This window comes from Rhea pennata, chromosome 1 (genome assembly GCF_028389875.1).
Source record: "Rhea pennata isolate bPtePen1 chromosome 1, bPtePen1.pri, whole genome shotgun sequence".
Taxonomy (NCBI): Eukaryota; Metazoa; Chordata; class Aves; order Rheiformes; family Rheidae; genus Rhea; species Rhea pennata.
Genome location: NC_084663.1, coordinates 42,342,952 through 42,362,646, shown reverse-complemented (window position 1 = coordinate 42,362,646; position 19,695 = coordinate 42,342,952). Strand labels below are relative to the sequence as shown.

Sequence of the window (19,695 nt, the reverse complement as noted above, 5' to 3'; positions counted from 1 at the left end):
GAGGGGCGCCGCAGCCGCGCCGCGCCGCGCCGCCCCGCCGGGCAGCGCAGCCCCGCGGTGGGGGGGGGGGGGGGGGAGTGGGAGTGGGAGGGCTGGCTCCGGGACGGCGGGAGGCGGGCGCGGTTTCTTTTATTTCTACTTACTTATTTATTTATTTAATTTAAAACGAGGTGGGTTAAAAAGCGCCTTCTCGCTTGCGCCGTGGCGCGCGTTGCAGATGGAGGCGAGCTGCTTGTCGCTGCGGGACCTGACGGGCGGCCGGCCGGCGCGGCGGGGCCGGGCGGACGGGGCGGCAGAGGCGGCGCAGAAGGTGAGCGGGGCGCGGGCGTGCGGTGGTGGGTGGCGGGGATCCGCTGCCTGCCCTGGCCGTTAACGGCTGCCCGCGCGCCCGGCGGCGGGGAACGGCGCGGAGCTGGGGAAAGCCGCAGTCAGGCGACCAGTCCCCGGCGCTGGAGGCACGTTGTCCCTCGTCTCCTGTGCGAGGGGAGGTCGGAGGCCCCATCCTGGACCACGGAGGGCAAGTCCCGGCCGAGGCGGGTGGCACATCCCTCTTCCCCCGTCACACTCCCCTCACTCAGGGCAGCATCGCTGGAGATGCCCCAACACGACCAACCTCGGCTTGCCCAGCTCCTGCTGTACTGGCTTGTGGATCCAGAGCAAGGGATGAGGCTTCTCACCTGACTGCAGTTTGAGCTTAGAGGTGCCCCTGGCACTGCTATTGATGCTACAAGACAGTCCAGTGAAATCTGAGCTGGGTTACAGTTGTCAGTAAGCAGAGTGACTGCACTCTGGAATTATTCCCTAGGGAAACTGTGTCTAGCTGGCAGGTAATATATATGTATTGTAAATTGACTAGTTTGTTGCAAGCATCCCAGTAGCTAGTTTGGTAAGGAGGAGGTTTATATACAGACTTTCCCAGTCAGAAGTGAACTAATGCCAGGCCTTAAGTCACCTTAGGATAGATAGTCATGTTATTTAAGCATAGCAGGGGCTCATGGAGATGCCTGCTGTTTGCCTTCTGGCTAGGAAAAGCATAGCCTTATTAATACAGTTGTGTTCCCAAGCTGATAAACTGACCCAGGCTGCACAGAGAGCAGCAAACCTGCCATTCACCTCTAGCCCTGAGAGAGGATATTTAGGCTCAGGCATCTGTTGTTCAGCATTGCTTCTGAGCTAGACCCAATTCATGACCAGCCAGTCAAGCTGTTCATGCTTCCTCTGAGTCTACCCAAGATCACACAGCTTTATTTACTGTTGATACAACTCTTGTTCTTCCAAAGTTTCAGTTCCCGTTTACATGCCAAGTTCATTGGGCCAAACTCTCCTGTCCTCTTCTAAGCCATCTCTGCTTAAATCAAGATGGATCACAGCCTTTTTCCAGTTGCCCTTGCAGTGTAATGAGTAAGGAGTTGATAGAGCATTGAAGGCCACTGAAAAAACAGGGAAAGGGGAAGGAAAAGGTAGACAAATTTAAGTTAATAGGCAGTTAATGACATTAAAGAAGAAATCCAGATTTGGAAGTTGATAGTAGATTTATGCTTCTGACAGTAATGGCACTACTTTTTCATTGCAATGTTTGCACAAACATGAAAATCTGAGGTAATAGAACTACTAGTTATTCCAGCTGCCCTCATTACAATTCCATTAGTACCAACTGTAATGAACAAGAACATTACAGGAAGGTAGACTTTCTCCATTACAGATTAGATGTTGATTCACTGCCAAATGTGAAATTGCAAGAATATATTGAGTGCCAGTGCTATATGAACATAATTGCAGAAAGCACCGTGGCATCTAGATTGACCCATATTTGTCACAGTGTAGTAAGTTATAACTGACTGTAAAACATACTTTTATATCCTCTCTCCTGTAGGAGACCGTATGCAGAAGTTCTCTATCAGTGCTCAGAGCAAAATACTTTGATGCACTAACTTCATTCCCAAATTGAGTGCTATACAACTGTTCCTAGTAAAAGCTTCCTTCCCTTAGTAATAAATTTGTTTCTTTTTTTCCAGCTAACTATACCCAATAAGGGGATATAGATACTTAAATAGGTGACTTCACAAATGTGAGCTAATTACAGCTGAATTACTGCAAATAAGCCAAGTTTCACTTAGCTTAGCAAAGTTCTTACAGCAAATCTGCAGTAACTTCTTCAGGCAGCTATTCCATTTCTTACAGTTGACTTTTGGCAGTGTAAAAAACCCAACATATATATAATATACTATCCAGTCTCAGAGTTACATTTTTAGAACAGCTCATTTTGAAAGAAATTTGGTAATCTTAGTCTGAGGAAGAAGAGCTGGTTAGTTTGAGACCAACACCCAAGAAAATGCTAGACTGAAAAAAGCAAGCAACTTTAAGCCTGATTTGTGTTTTAGGAGCACTTTGCTGTGGTTGCAAAGGCTTCAGCTCTCAATTCCAGCAAGGTATAACCTTGCCTAGCTTTCTGTTCATATTCTGTCCCCTTCACTTTCTATCATATGCAATGATTCTAAGCTGCAGAAACTAAACCTATAAACCATTCAGAAATATTACCTGAAGTTTGAAGAATCACACAGAATGGCTGAGGTTGGAAGGGATCTCTGGAGATCATCTAGTCTAACCTCCCTGCTCAAAAGGGGTCACCTACACATCAGACAGGAGTGCCTCCAGGCAGGTTTTGAATATCTCCAGAGAAGGAGACTCCACAACCTCTCTGGGCAACCTGTTTCAGGGCTCTGTCACTCACAGTAAAAAAATTCCTCCTCATTTAGCCAGAACTTCCTGTGTTTCAGTTTGTGCTCACTGCCTCTTGTCCTTTTGCTTGGCATCATTGAAAAGAGTCTGGCCCCATCCTCTTGACACCCTCCCTTAAGGTATTTGACAATAAGGACATTGATAAGATCCCCTCTGTCTTCGCTTCTCCAGACTAAACAGACCCAGCTCTTGCAGCCTTTCTTCCAGTCCTCTGATCTTCATAGCCCTACATTGGACTCTCTCCAGTAGCTCCATGTCTCTCTTGTCCTGGGGAGCCCAGAGCTGGACACAGTACTCGAGATGAGGCCTCCCCAGGGCTGAGTAAAGGGGCAGGACCACCTCCCTTGACCTGCTGGCAACACTCTTCCTAATGCAGCCCAGGATACAATTGGCCTTCTTGGCCGCGAGGGCACATTGCTGGTTCGTGGTCAACTTGTCCACCAGCATGCGCAGGTCCTTCTCCGCAGAGCTGCTTTCTAGCAGGTCAGCCCCCAGCCTGTACTGGTGCCTAGGGCTATTTCTCACCAGGTGCAGGACCCTGCACTTGTCCTTGTTCAACTTCATGAGGTTCCTCTCCACCCAATTGCCTTGTTTTCAGAATATTAAGGAGAATTTTAAGTGATAAGTAGACTACTAAGACTAAATATTGTCCTCCCTGGGCAAAAAGAAACAACACAGCTTTCTGCATGGGCATTTCTGCAGGTGATGCTCTGTCCCCAGTCAGAGATACCTGTTCCAGTTCTCCATATCTTGCAAAGAAAACTAGTATGGCATTCTGTCTTCTACTTCCTTTAGTCATCAGCCTGTTAGTGCAAATAGGAAGTCAATTCATGGAGTGAAGTAGTATCTCATGTTAAAAAAAAAATCCGATCTCTGCTAATCAAAGAATACTATTGGTATTCTTTCTTAAAACAGTCCATTTAGATTAGCTGTTGACCTGTAATGAGAGTTCTTGCACTAAGAGGGAAGGGGTAAAGAAACTAGCCTTCTTGTAGGACCCAAAGATTAAAAAAAGTTTGATTGTAGGTAGAGACTGGAAGGAGTTCAGCTTCATTTAAAGAATAATAAAAATCAGGTGGTGAATCACCAGACTTCTCCTTTCTAGCAGCTCTTAGCTGTAGTCAAGGCATATTCTGAGGGAGAGTTGTTTTTTTCTATTGCACTGAGCAGCAAATAGTGCAGCTGAAAAGCTTGCTTCGCTTGTAGATGAAGATAAGTTCATTTTAGTCTGACCTTTTGTGACAGTGAGGTGGGTCCCCAGCACAGCATTTTGTTGGGGAGCTTTCTAAAAGCAGAACAGCATGTTTTCTTGTTATGTGCAATGTGACCAATGCGTTATTTCAGTTTCAATCCAATTTAGTGATTTATGCTTATGGGCAGTACTGGCTTGTAACAACAGGTAGAATTTAAAAGCCTGATAGGCCACAATTTTGACTGCTTGCTCTGAGTCACAGAAACTGAAGTCAATCTCATGCACACTGCCTCCAGTACACTAGCATATAGAATATTTTACTGCTTCCAGCAAAGGCAGAAGAGCTGTTCTAAATAGAGCAATGAATGCCAAGGCCTGAATCACTAAGATTACCTTCATAAGAGCAAAGAAATTGATCATTGGACTGTTTTCTTTCCTGTTGTGTCTAAACAACCTTTTCTTTTTAATAGGAAAATATATTTGATCGATCCAGGATGGCCCCGAAGACTCCCATTAAAAATGAACCAGTTGACCTATCAAAGCAGAAAGGCTGCACCCCAGAAAGAAGTCCAATTACACCTGTTAAGCTCATTGACAGACCTCAACCTGACCCCTGGACTCCCACTGCTAACTTGAAGATGCTTGTTAGTGCTGCTAGCCCTGACATGAGGGACAGAGAAAAGAAGAAAGAGCTCTTCAGATGTATAGAAAACAGTGAGCAGAATGACATGTCTGATTGTTTACAGGTGAGACTCAGAACACAGTTACCTTGTATTTAGTCAGGATTCAGACCTCCCAGTGCCATTATGCTGATCAAGCTGAAAGGCTGTTTTTAGTAAAATGAAATTGCTTTCATTTTAATAATGCCTCACTTTTCTTCCAACTGCCCTTTTGCTCCCTGTGGAAAATTGCATATTCCCAAGGACAGTTGCCCACGCAGTACTAGCAGAGCAATAGGAATTTCAAAGACTAAAGGTAGCTGTCTTAAAAATAATGAGACATATCCTGAGAATCAGTGATCAGGAAGGAGGGAGAAGGAAGTAGAGCTTAGATGTGCAAGTTTCATCACCTTAAATACTTGTGAAGCTATTTTCCATCTGCATTAGAAAAAACTGCCAGATCACTTCTAAACAGGCAAGCAACATTTTTAGCTATAGCATAACCACTTTCAAAAGCAATTAGATTACAGTGTGGGCATAGGTTTTTTCATTATATGTTTGCACTCTTTGTGCACAACAGTCAAGCAAAGCAGTCAGTTAAACCATCACCTTCCTCCCAACCAGGTAGCACAGTCAAGTGTGCTGCCTTCCAGGAGGCAAGCAGTGAAGGGCTGGTTCCTGTTCTCACTTTAAGAAGTCCTCTTCCATTCCTACAAATGATGAAGAAGAATTCTCAGCTGTAATGAAGCATTATTACAGTTTTCTTCCCTTTTCTTTTGCTCCAACCACTGCTTTCCTTTTACTGAATTATTTCCCATAAAATATACTTCCCCAGTGATTACAGTAAAAGGAAGAGGGTTCTGGGGTCACCTTGCTGAGCAATGTCATTTGATAGGTACAGGTCGTGTCTGTAAGTATAGGTTTTTTAGCATTTACAATGATTGTGATCTGGAGAATTCTCTGAAAATCATCATAAAGGAGCATACAGTCCTCTAAACACAATTCCTAAGATAGCTTCATGGAAGTAAAAATACTTGGTGTTAAAGGTTAGTTATGTTACATTCTAAGTCAATTATAGTAAAAGTGCCTGCTAAGATCATGTAGCATTTTTAGGATAGCTACTATAAAGTGTTCATATATTTTTTTAGGTAATAAAGCTTAGACATAATTTTCTCCACAGAGAAAGTTAATTTAGAAAAGACATGAAAACGTTATTGTAAGAATATGTAAACATTAAAGAACATTGATATATTTGTACCATATAAACCTCAAATAATTCAGTCAGAGCCATAGCCTGCTGCAAAGTTTCTTAATCTTAATCATTAAAGGACAGGTAAGGTTTTATAAGCAAGGGAACTTTGATTTCAACAGCTATTTTTCTTTAGTAGAGGAATTATTTTTTCTCTTTTCATACAGAAGCAAAGAACCAAATTACCAATGTAAAAAAGTCTCAGCCATTCTCATTTTCTGAGTGTAATATGATAAACATACCTCTTGACCTAATCCTGGCATCAGTTTTTAGCAGAGGTTGAAAGACCTTGTTCAGACAGAGCTCCCTTAAGTTAACAGCTTGACTTAATGGTGCCTTTTATAGTCTCTTAATTAGCATCACGCCCATCTTCTTAAAGCTATAGAGCCACTTCAAAGGGCAGTTAAATTTACTGAAAGGGGTTTTGCAGGAAATCTTTGATGGTTTGTATGTCGTCTTCTGACTTATTAGCTCCAGAGATGTTCGAAGGAGTATTCTCCTCATTGTCTCAAAAAGAAATATTCTTTCTAAGTCAGATCTTACCATCTACCAGTTCTGGGTGTTTGGTCTTACCTGTTTTGTTTCCTGATGCAAAACATTAGCTTATGAGCTGGTAGATTAAGAGTTTTCCTGTAGACATCTCTTGTATTGGACACTTGATTAAAATGGGCTTGTCAGCTTAAGTGTGTCACCTGTGTGCTCTGTGCTTGTTAGCTTGTAAGAAGCCCATGGTTTTATTTCGTATTCGAAAGTCTGAGCTTGAATATTGCTAACGTCTGAAATATGCCTCACTTGGCTACACCTTGCTTCTAAAGCTCTGCACTAAAGGGATAACATTTATTTTTTAACAGTATGATATGGTAGACGACAGCGCGGTTGATGAATTTGAAAAGCAGAGGCCCAGCAGAAAACAGAAAAGCTTAGGACTCTTGTGCCAAAAGTTTCTAGCTCGCTATCCAAGTTACCCATTGTCAACAGAAAAAACTACTATTTCTTTGGATGAAGTGGCTTCAATTCTTGGTATGTATATCTGCAAAAATGGGGTAACTCTGGTCATCTGGGGTACCTCTTACAGAAGGGCCTTTAAAAGACTATCCTCCTTACATAGTACATTCAGGGTCTGCATTTCCTTGGGTCTGGATGTTCTTCTAATCATATTAAGCAAGAGCTGGAAGTGCCTAATATCCTAAGTATCTTTGCTGCGTGATAAAGCTACCATTTTGAAATCTGCTTTCTGATAGCACTTTTTTCCACACAAGTCAGTTCTCCAGCTGTTTATGAACACTGATGCTTTCTTGAATTCTCAGTTTACTACACTCTAAAGTCCTCTTAAGTCCTCTGAAGGAGGACTTACAAAAAATAAATTGTGTCAGAACTGAAGGTTTGGGGAAATGATTACAAATTGTTTTTTTTCTTCGCTTCAGTAATGTGCCTGACATTATACCTTCCAAGATCTATGTATCAAGGTTCTCTGACCTTAAATATTGTCTTGTGATGGGAGATTAGCAGGAGATGTGCTAGAATGGAATGAGAAAATGTGTTGTATTAAGGTATGGAGGAGGTATCAGGTAGCCTATTTTCTGGGTCTACTATTAGATTTGGTATTAGCTTAAGGGTTAAATATCTGAGAGAAGTAATAAAACTTGGGAGAGGGGAGTCAACCAGGTCACACCAATTAGATAAGAGCTCCTTAGAGAGGTTGTCCCTTAGGTGATGAAGATTTAACAAAATTGGACTTCAACTGAACAAACGCAAATGTATATCTAGATTTAGAACTCAGGCATTTAACCAAAAGCAGGTAGCAAGAATGAAATGTGTCTATTTTGGGAAGAAAGGGAACAGAGGGATGTCCCCTGTGGTTCTGGTAAGAAGCTTCTTGAAATACTTATGTAGGAGCCCTGGCAAATTAGAGAATGGGAGAGAATTCAGATAAAATAAATAGTTAACAATTCCCTTAAACAATAATTTGTTCTGTTAGACATTGCAGTTACTGCTTGTGTGTTTGCATGAGACCTTAGTGCTCCAAACTGGTGGAGCTGAGCACAAGTAGTACTGTATTCTATGTTGGGAGTGCCATTGCCTTGCTTTCCGCAAGACTAGAAATTTTGTTTTAAAACTCTACTCCTGAGGATTTTACCTGTCAGAAAAGCACATATTTACTCATCTCCCTTTGGTTTCCACTTCCTTGCTTGCCTGCACCCACTTCCTTCAAGGGCCACAAAATTACTTTTACTGTTCCTGTTCTGTGTAACAAGTGGTTGTAATGCATCTTTTGCTACATATATGTAAGGCTGTAATCACTGAAGTCCTGGCTATGTTAAGACCACAGAAGGGGCTATGCTGCTGGTGTCTGAAGGACACCGGGATGTGTGTAGTGCTGTATATTTCTGGAGTATGTTTCACTCCAAGATTTCTATACACTTGGAAATACTTTTGAATTGTTTATTCTGATATCCATTTGAGGCTGGTAAGTATTATCCATATTTTCCAGATGGATAAACATATACATCAAGGCCCTGCCTTCCCAAGAGGAGTCTTTCGGAACCTTCCTCCTTGACTAACACTTGTTCTGCTCAGCTGCTGTCAGCAGTTACAGGATTTCTGATGCAGATGGCTGCCACCAGCACGTTGCATGCTGTGTCATTCTGCAAACAGCGCTGACCAACAAAACTAGGGACAGTGATCAGAGCCAACAACCTGTTCACATTCAGGCCCCAACCTTGCTCACAGCAGTCAGGCTGAACACTAACGGGGCATATCTCATAGGCTTCCTGTTGATGTCCTTGTGTAGACCCAGCCAGACACTGAGGACTTGTTTCTGCTTATTTTGGGAACAGGGGGCCTTACGGTCCACTGCTTTATACCTTGTGAAGCCTTTGACACACCTTCCCTTTGAACTTGCTAGTAACGAGTAACATTGCCATTGAAAATGCAAGGGCAGGACTGTGCTCCCACTGATTTCTATAGGAGTAGGCCACTGTGTCTACTCTGTGTCAGTGCAAGACATGGACCTGTTCCTGCCCTCTGTATGACACGTGCATGTGGACAGGTAGGGATATGACCTCTGAAGCTTTCTGAAAGGAAGGACTCAAGTGCTCTAGAAACCTTTGGGGAAGAGCTTCAAGTGCTCTAGAAACCTTTGGAGAAGAGCTTGTAGTTATGCAGCCTGGGCAGGTGGAGCTGAGTAGACTACAGTTGGTTCTTCTAAAGGTAATGTAGATATTTTAAACTTAAGCTGTGATTTGGCTAGCAGCTAACAATATAGACAGAGTACCAGGCCATGGGGCTAGCTATGCACAAGCTGGTTCTTGTCATGCAAACTCAATTGTATCTAATGTAATGTGCCCAGGAGAATGCTGTGAAAGATGCCTTGTGACACTCCATATATGAGAACAGCCTGTTCTCCGTTCAGCTCTTGCTGAAAAGCGTGTTAAAACTACATGAGCTGCTACATCTCTTTTATTCTTCCCCCTTAAAACAGGAGTAGAGCGGAGACGAATCTACGATATAGTGAATGTTCTGGAGTCATTGCACTTAGTTAGCCGTGTGGCCAAGAACCAGTACTGTTGGCATGGCCGGCACAACCTAAGTCAAACTCTGAAAAGGCTTCAGGAAGCAGGAGAGCTGCAGTATGGAGAGCTAATGGCCTTCTTTCAACTCAAGGAGCAGGAGCTGGACTATACTATAGGAGAAAGGAAAAAGGAAATACTTCTGGATTCTCAAGACAGAGCACTGCTTGACTTTTCAGAACCTGATTGCAGCTCCGGTAAGATGACTAATGAGTGTAGTGTGATACACAGGCACAAGTCTCTCTCCAATTTACTGTGTGACTTCTCTTCCCCTTGCTTTGCTTTTAAATTAAAGAATAAATCTGCTGAGGAGACAGAACTCTTCCTTCTAGCCCTATTGTAGGTTTCAGAACAGACTTTCCTTCTATCCTCTGGACTAGCAGGAACTTCTACTTAACACTCCAGTTCTTCATTTTCCCCTGCTCATAGCAGACAGTTAAGTGCTGTGTCCTGACAGAAGGCTCTATCTTCCATTTGTTCACTGTTTACATGTGGTCCATGTAATACATAGTGTGTTAGTATAAAGTCCATTGGAGTCACAAAATTACGGTGGCACAAAACTGTGTAATGTAACAGAATCAGCTTTGGAGTGTGACCTCCTAAATGCCATTTCTGTAAGCTTTAATTTTTATTGCCTTTTGAAGAGACTTCCATCTGCTTTGTCAGTTACTTGCTGCCTCTCAAAAGATTTCTGCTTCCCAACAAGGAAATACGTTGCCCCTTTTATGTGTGAGAAACCTAATTACTACTTTTTTGGCCATGCTGGATGACATATGCTAAGAGGCTTGGGTATTGTATGTAACACAGCATCTGCAAACAGCAGAAAGGACAAGTCATTGCGGATTATGAGCCAGAAGTTTGTCATGCTGTTCCTTGTCTCCAAGACCAAGATAGTCACTCTTGACATCGCAGCAAAGATACTGATAGAAGAAAGCCAGGATACAGTGGACCACAGCAAATTTAAAAGTAAGGACGGCTGTTGAGAAAGGAATCAATCAGTCAGTGAGTAAAAAAAAAAAAAAATGGGCATGTTGGGACTGACAGCAGTAGGTAACAGCTAGATGGGGTCAGGACTCTTTTGCTGAAATATTGTTTATTTTAATTGAAAATGCCAGGTTGTGAAAACTGACATTGGGCTGAGAAAGGGTCTGTTTGACAAATATCTTCAAGTTTTAATTTCAGAATTAAGAAAAATCAGGGGAATGTGTTTTGAATTCTTTTTTTACTTTAACACCTTGTTTCCTGTAGCTTTCTGAGTTATGTTTCAAAACTTATTGAAATACATTGCTTAATTTAGTTGAAAATCTTTTCTCTACAGAAATTTGTAGCTGGATGGCACATTCATTTTAGTTATTGGGGGGTTGAGTATTTAGATCCCTTTAATGACATGGAAAAAACTAAGGAATACTAAATTGGTCTGGTATTTTTAAATAAAGTATTAGCACTTCAGTCATAAAATTCTACCTCAAATACTGGAGTGAGGAGTTCAGCTGAAAAATCTATTGGTATCCTGTCCAGTTCAAACATGTAATTCACTGGAGTCAGAGATTTTTCTAAGAGTGCTTCATGTATAACATCACATATGATCATCTGTGGAAATTTGTGAGTCTCTTGCATTCAGGTGCTTGTCTTTGCCCCTCAGGGGGTTTGCTGCCTTTTTGGGGTTAGCTGATCATGTAATCTATCCCTAATGCATTTCATCAAAATGAGGAAGGTTAGCATAAACCTGAGCAGCTAAGCTGGCAGATAATGAAGAAGCAGTGAGAAGCAGCTGGAAGTGGGAGCTAGCATGGCAGAGTACATAGGAGGTAGTCCATGAGAAGAGTCTGTGTCCCAATTTGGCTTAATTTCCTTCATCTATGAAATCAACAGCCATATTCTAGAATTAAATTATTTTGTAAATATGTATTATATACATTGTAAATGTGACTGTCTTGGCTATTTCTATCCTTTTTTGTTAGCAAAGGTACGAAGACTGTATGATATCGCCAATGTTCTCACCAGCCTAGGCTTGATAAAGAAAGTCCATGTCACGGAGGAACGGGGGCGCAAGCCAGCCTTCAAGTGGATTGGGCCTGTGGAATTCAGAGGAAAGATGGGTAACTTGTGTAGCAGAGTCTTTTCCTTCTGTTTTGACACTCCCTTCTAAATTTTAAAGAGTGATTTTTTCCGTGTGTAAAGAATGACGCAGCATTCACTATTTGTAGTACCCCTGCCCTGTGATTATTAACGGCTTGCCAGCTTAGAATTTGCCTTTATTAGACTATACCCTCAAAGACTGGGGCTACTAAGGGTAGGGCCTTGTTGGTGTTTTACACTGGCTTATATAACTGTATAAAATGTAAAACAATGAAATGTCATGCCTACATCTCCAAATTTAGATCCATATATTAGCTCTTCTGGGCTTCAAAATCTCAGTAATTCTCTCCTGACTAGACAGTGAATGGTTTTCTCTGTAAGGGGAAGTACCAAAGTAAAACACGACTGCTTCATTCACATGTTCCCTAATACAGAAGATATATCTGTAAAGAAAAAGGAGGTTGGTCAGAGCATCTTTGTTATTGCTGATTCTTGCCTAGAAGCCAGTGCAAAGGAGAGCGCTTTTGCTATGTATTTTCTAATAGGAGTGGACCAGTCCTAGGACCAGGTAAAGGTAAAGGATATTGTTAATATCATCTTTGTCCCCCTTTCCTTCTGGGTTCCCACACTAGAGTACAGACACTGTCTGGGACTGCCACAGAATGGAAAGGAGAGAAGCCTTTATCTTGTTTTCTCCTGCTTATGGAGCTTAGGCCTACTTCAGTGTTTTGGGGTTTGAGATGCCTTAGAGGTTCTCTCTTCTCTCATGTCCAAGTACAGTAACATGGAAGAAGCCTAAAAGATGAGCTGTGTTCTCTGATTGACTTGTACAAAATTATATACCTTCAGGTGATCCAAGAGGGCATAGCCCAACACCTGATCATCTACCAGAGAGGCAGAGGGAAGCCTGTGCCCCATATCAGACCTGTGCCAATGGAAAGCAAAGATTCACATGTCACACTTCATTTAATGATGCAGAGCCTTGTGAAGGGACCAAAAGGAAGGTCATTTCTGAGCCTAACAGCCCACGTCAAGAGAAGCAAGGTAACTACCAAGGTAACATGTTCTGTATCCCACTGGATCTGCACAAATGTGAGGCCACCAACTTCAGGCTGTTGATGGAGTGAATCAGCCTGATTAAATATGTGAATTAGCCTTAGGAGGTGCCTGTATTTCCTGGAAGATGACATTTCTAATTTGGACCCCTCAGTGAAGTACTTAGATGAGATACATCTGGATCTCACTGCCTTGAATCCACAATTTGTTTTCCGATAAATGATACTACTGCAGCTGTACTATCATTTCTTCTGTTAGAATTTGGCATAGGTAAAGAAGGATTCTTTAGAAAAGCTTGCTTTATTTTATGGTCCCTAATACAGTGGAATTTACTGTAACAATCTAATGGATAGCTCTTAACAATGATAACCCAAATACAGGTTCTTTCACAGTTCCCTGCTGAGCATCTCTCTGGAAGAAGTAAGAGCTGAGAGCTTGCAAGTTCTGACTGTAGGTGATTAGTGGATGTTATAAAAGTGTGCCAGGATAACAAAATTATATCCATTATTTTATATGACAAGTATCAAAATATGCTTGGTAAAGTTGCCTGTAATTAATTGAATGCTTCTTTGTTCTTTCAGCTTGTGTTGTGAATTCAGATGAATATTGTTCCAAAATGGTAGATCTAGCTACTGTCTGTAGACAGAAACTAGAAGAAGATACTGGGTAAGTTGGTCTACAAAGCTCCTATCCAGTTTCAACTTGGTGCTTGTCATGTTTGGTTCAAGGCTAGATTACATTGATGGAAGTGAGATTGACAAACCCCAGAGTCCCATTATTACTATGTTAGTTCTGATAGGTCTCAGCATGGCATTTGTTTTCTGTGGAAGATTTATTCTAACATGCAAAAAGTTTTAATACAGAACAAATTAAGTTTATAAACTGATCCACCTCTGAACTAAACTCCTTTGTACCCCTTACTGTGCTGTCAGACTGTAGACCAGTTTTACTGCTCTGATAATTAAAAACTTTTTTCTATTTGACAGCTTAAACTTACTCACAGGCAGCTTATACCAACCTGTACTGGTACAACTGCTGTCCTTTAGCTTCAGTAGTTGTTCTTCATCTCAGATGTGTTTATATAGGAGACAGGAATGCCCTTTAACCTGTTGTTTAGATATGCTGAACAAATCTTTGCCTGGAAGAGCCCCCTGTCATATTACTGGGTCTTCTTTATATTTACCTAATCTGAATTAATCTGCGGGTGCCAGTCATACTTCCCTGGTGCCCCTTTCTACTCCAGTCAAGTGCAACTGAAAGCACTAAATCATAGTTCTGCCAAAAATTGGTGAGTCTGCTTCTATGTAATTTGACATAATAAAAAATGACCCTCCCTGTAAAATGTTTAAAATTAAGTTTTATTTGGGTATTTTCCACACTTATGCCCATAAATGTACCTGTTTGATTTTAAAGATGATACATGGGTTTACCTTTGAACTGAATTTGTTTGCTTCCTTTCCTTACTTTTTTTTTTTTTCCTTTCTTTAGGAATAAAGCTTGTGCCACAGAAACAATCTTAAATTCAGGAAGGAACCCAAGCATAAACTCTCCTTTCTCCCTTCTTCCAGTTCCAAGGGACTCTGATTTTTGCCTTAAACCTTTGCCTCACACATTATTCCCTGTGGTTCAATCAGATGTGCCGTGCCTTTCGCTGCCTAATGGAGTCAGCAGCCAAGCTCTACATCTTCCTGCTCCAGCAGTCTCCAAAACAGAAAATGGAAAACCTACTCTGCTCCCCAACCAACCCTTCTTGTACTTCCCCTCTTCATCCCTTTTTATGTTATGTGGCAGTCTTCAGGAAAATGTTTTGAGAGAGAACCACCCTGTTGTAGGAGATGTTAGGGAGTGGGTCTCACCCCTAAAAGCAGAGGGTGCTGTATCTCCAGTTAACTCCCAGAAACGCAGCTCCCACGAGTGCACATCACCCTCTGCCCCTATGGACAATGAAGAGCCTGTTGCTAAAAAGCAGACTGTGGAACAGAACGATGTCCCTCTCTCGCTTGTAGTACCCAAGGTAAAGAATGAATTGCATTAGTAGTTGGGCTTCTTATTAGTGAGGAGAAACTTTTACCCAAGATGGTATTTTCTCAAGTGAAAACTCATTGCACCACTCTTGTTACAGATACAAATGCTACCTCCCACATGTTAAGAAAATTACAAGGGTACTGTGTCAGGAAGTACGAGTATTAATTGGAAGATGTTTTTATACTTGCAGAGGAAAGTGGACTATGATTGCTTTGCATAGTGAAGTGATGCTCAGCTGTTCTTTGGAATCAATGTCTTGATCATTGTCTTCAACAGAACAGCCTGCCAGATGGGAAGAAATCAATGTGAATATTCTTCCTCATCTTCCCCTGTTAGCTGGGTCTTTCCCAGACAGTAGCAGCATTGCTTATTCCACTGAACTACGGAGAATGTGTTTTGTGCCTTTTCCCTACTCTCCAGCCTCAGTTCCCCTCCTCCCCCCACCCCCGCCCCCAGCCTAGTATTGCCCACAGTAGACTGGTGAGAGACAGTGTAATGGGGGAGAGTAAGTGCATCTTGCCACATTCTCTTAACTGCTGAAATAAGGATCAGACTGGAGCTTGCATCAGTAAGCCATTTAAAACAGGAGGTTTTTTTTATCAATAAAAAGAAATTAATCCCCCAGCTCAAGTATTTCTAAAGAATCTAATGTTTCCCAATATTGAAAGTGAACTAGAGCCCTGGGCACAGAGTTCAAGCATCACTAAAATTGTTCTTCAGACCCTCAAAACAAGACTTTTTAACTCACTGACTGGCTGGTCAGAGCTCTTGTGCTGCCCCTTTGCACAGGTGCATGCTTCACTCTAGCTGAGGAAGGTATATGAGAGACATAATCCTTTGTTACTTCAGTCTGGACTTCTCGTTTCCTCTTTTGTTCTTGCTTAGAAGCCCTTTGAGTTACCTGAGGCAGAATCTACCCTGGGAAGTGGCTGTACATCTGCTGTGCATCTAGAAGCTATGCATCTTGACCTCACAACTCCTGCTGCTCCAGAGGCTGCAGACAAGGAGGCTACTAAGTCTTTAGATTCTCAGGAGCAAGAAAAACCATTTCAGAATAAACACTCCGAAGAACCCTCTCCAGGAAAAGAGCACATCTCTAAAGAAAATACCAATCAACACTTCCTACCACAATATCTCTATGTTCAGCCTACTGCTGGTAAGGACAGCCATCAGATCTAGAGCCACTCAGACTTCTGCGTCTGTTCACTGAACTATTCAAACAGGGACACCTACAGATAGGCCCATAAGCCTATATTTGGGGACGTTACAAAAAGTGTCAGCAGGTCTCTAGCAATTTAATAATCCTGCATACTCTTGACTCCACATGAATTATTGTCTCCTCTAAAAAATATGGCATTTTTTGAGGTATCCAGATGTTGATAAGGGTGAATAATTGGATTTCATGTGTTCGAATTATGTGCTCTGACCTTTTCAGTTTCAGTGTATCAGTGTGTTTCTGAATTTTTGCTGCTTTTTTTGGAGGGAGGGGGGACACTTAGAGCCATTTGGTTGGGGAGAGAGACTGAAATCAGCCCTACAAAGTGTGAATTGTTACCCACATTTCATATAAGGGCTTGGGGACTTAAATTACAAAGTTTAGCATTTTGGCATCACAATATAGCACACTGCTGCAGCCTGAGGTTTTATAGCTCCATACCCCAACAGCACCTGCTTGCAAGTTTTCAAGAGAACTGTTGCTTGGGAAACAGTGTCTACCCTTAGTGCTACTCCATGGTGTTACTCAGCACCTATCTGGCATCTGAAACGGAGGGCTAGTCTAGGTTTGTCAGGCAGCCAGAAGAGTGTAACAACATTCCCACAGGAGTGAATTTACTGTTACTACAAGCTTTATACTTTTCCTAGCCTGTGTATGGTCTGGATAACACCAGAAAAACTGAAGCACAGCAGTATAGCTGAGCCTGCTGGTGGGCACAGTGGGTATGAGGGGTAAGCAGCTGAACATGCTGCAAGAGGATTTCATGTCCACTGTTTTTTTTGTGACTGTGTTTGTGTGGAGTGGAAGATTGTATTGTGGGAACAGAGTACATGCTGCAGATTGCCATGGCTACTGCTTTAGCATTTGATTCCCTTGTGGCACGGAGTCAACTAAAGCTAAGTAGGGTCTCTGGGATTTTAGTTATGTGAAGCAGCTTACAGGATGGAGACTCTCAATTTGAAGAAGCTGATCTTGGTGTTTTGTAAGGTCAGACAAACTGGGAACCAGTGCAGCTCTAGGGCGAGATTCTAGTATTTCCTCCTCTCAGGAAAATGAGTGTCTGTGGGGCATATCTTCATGGGGTTTTTATGTTTTGTTTTTCTTACTTTAAAGCTATGTATATGTTTTCATATAGCTGAGGGTATGATTCTTGTTAATAAAAAAAAAGTGTTTGTTTAACCAAAACATAATTTTTAACTAAAGTTTAGAAGCATAACACATCAAGAGGTGACTGGTACTTAATAAGAACAAAGTAAATGGATGGAGACCTAGAGAACAGGCAGCAGGGGAGGAGATGGAGGTAGGTAAGAAAAGGGAGCCTGACTGAACAGATCAAAAGCAAACACTTGTTTGTTACTTAGCACAGTTTTGTTTCTTCCTGGGCAGCACTTTCTTTGTTGTTATCTCTGTCTCCTGTTCTAGATGAAGTTGTAATAGCTTAATTCCAATTTGTCAACTGTATTAATGCCTTATTTTTTTCTCTCTTTGATTTAGGATTAAGCAGTTTTAATTTCCTGTTCTCTGCAAATCAAGCCCCTGGTGCTGTTGGCCTGGCTGCGAGCCAGTTACCTTCTCTGAGTGTCCCCTGTGTTGTGGTGCCGTCAGCAGCCTTGGCTTCCTTCCCGCTTGTCTGTTCTCCTGCAATTCCAAGCTCTCTTTCTCCAGTTCCTGATGGTTCCTTCTCAGCTGCTGCCTCCATGAATTTCAGTATGTCTGGCCTGGCATCAACAACGCCTGTTTTCATAGGCACCACGGCAATGGTTTCTCCAAAGGCCTCACATTCACCTTCAGCAGATCCCCAGCAACCAGCTCACCCTACTGTGCCCCTGAGTCCTGTACTACCAAGGTCTTGCAGTACTGTTAAACTGGACTCCCCTGTGTACATGGGGCATCCTGTGACTCTTTTGAAACTGCAGCAGGTAAGTATTAAAAGGTGACTGAGTGACAAGAAAATAACAGTGCCAAGCTATTGAGACTGGAGGAAGCTTGTGGTGCAGGCTAGTGTCTGTGTGTCAGAGTGACAGGCTGGGAGCTGGTGTCTTCTACTTAATCTGCATGTCCATCTGGAGTGGTGGGAGCACTTGCAGTAGCATTAAATACATAGCATGGTAACAGATAAACATATCTAGCACTGAACAATAAAGTGGTGGATTTTAAAATCTTACAGGAATAGAGGAAAAAATGAGTTACAAGGTTTTTTCCACAGAAATCTTGAGTCAAATTTTTTCCCCCAGTGATTTGATATTGCCATTAGAAACATATTATACAATGGCTACAGAAACACGTTTAGATGGACAGGAGGATTATTTGTAATAATTCAGGAGTCAGCTGCCTGAAAAAGTGCCTTAGTGTACTGGGTAACCTAATCCCTGCTTTGCTCTCTGTTCACTAAATAGTGGAATATTTAATGGCTATATGAGATAGGAACTGGGGAAAAACACAGATTTTGGTATATTGTTGATCTTTTTTTATAAAGAAGTTTTCATAAATCTACATAGAGACTTTCTGAGTAAAATAATTGGCGAAAGAAATTAAAAAGCGGAGAAGGTTTCATTTATCTGAAGTGCAATGAATGATATGAAACCATCCTGTCAGTCAATATGTTACCTAGGTCTTCACAACTATTAGCAGGGCCATTTTAGCACTGCTTTAGCTTAAATTCTTAAGTTTCTGATATCTTTTCCTGTTGTCTAATGCAATGACAAATAGATTTGGCTTTTAGAAGCTTTATGAATTTTGTTTGGTTTATCCTGTTCAAGCTTTAGAAGAAGGCTGTAACAGAGACTCAGTGGCAGCCAATCTGGTTACATGTTGTTAGAGGTTACAGTAGAGTGGCACTTAAAACAGAAGTGGCCTGGGTTTAGGAGACTAATTTTAGACCTGTTTTGATGCTAAGAAATAATCAAAGTAAGTAAAACATCAAGGAGGGAAAAGAGCCCTTTAAGCTGAAGGACAAGATTGGCACAGGAGTGAATGAGTATGAACTAGTCATGAATACATTTAAGCTGGAAATGAGATGAAGGCTTTCAGCTTCACAGCGGTGAGGTATTGGCAGACAGCTTCAGAACAAAAAGCAGGGGCAAAGCCTGTAGCTTTTCATGGGAAGCTTCTGAACCAATTGTGTGACATGGTGCCTTGTAGCAGGGCAGAAGGCTTAATGTCTACAAACTCTATTCCATTTGCATGTTTGCACGTGAGCTTTGATAAAGCACTACTGAATCACTTTGTTTTTGTTTCACAAATAGCCTTTGTCAGCTCCCCTCACTCCTAAGAGCATTCGTCCTGCACATCATGAGGCATTTTTCAAAACTCCTGGAAGCCTTGGAGACCCTGTTGCATGGAAAAAAAATGAAGGTAACCAGACCAGAAATGCCAGCTCTGTGCAGAGGAGACTAGAAATCTCTAGTACCAGCACTGACTAACTCCGTTCATTGAAAAGGCAGATTGTCCTAGGACTCTGTATCTATTAAAAAAGAACAAGCAAACTCTTAACCAAACAAGAGGAGCACATTAAAATGACATCCCTTTCAGCATATTTCCCTGCTATCTGTTCACCCACTAGGTCTATTAACCTTTTTCACAAGTCATCCTCACTACTGAATACCTTTTACTTAGTTGTTCCTTTGGTACTGATTTGAATTCAGATGCTGTGCTTTGCACAGCCTTGTGGGCATCAAATTGTATTTGTGGTTTTAATTTGGACAGCTGTGAGGAGATTCAAACAGATTTCCTTACAGTCCCCATGGGTTCTTTATTCATGTTTGTAAGTGAGCTGTCAAGCACTTATCTGGGTGAGCATTTTTTTAACTCTACTTACCCTGAGTAAATCTGTAGTGAAAATGATAACCTCCTGCAGTTACAAGAACAACTATTTCCTTGGTTCCAATCTGTCAAATCCTGCCTCAGCAGTG

The 19,695-nt window shown here is 41.9% G+C and overlaps 1 protein-coding gene across 1 annotated transcript; it reads left to right on the top strand.

Annotated features, from left to right (window-relative positions):
• Positions 1 to 217: 217 nt before the first annotated feature.
• E2F7 (E2F transcription factor 7) lies at positions 218 to 19,206 on the top strand. The gene is made up of 12 exons (XM_062568003.1): positions 218 to 310; positions 4,402 to 4,677; positions 6,691 to 6,859; positions 9,321 to 9,605; positions 10,216 to 10,374; positions 11,370 to 11,507; positions 12,337 to 12,531; positions 13,125 to 13,209; positions 14,032 to 14,557; positions 15,454 to 15,724; positions 17,279 to 17,703; positions 19,030 to 19,206. Exons 1-12 carry the CDS (start codon positions 218 to 220, stop codon positions 19,204 to 19,206), a joined length of 2,799 nt encoding a protein of 932 aa, XP_062423987.1.
• Positions 19,207 to 19,695: the final 489 nt, after the last annotated feature.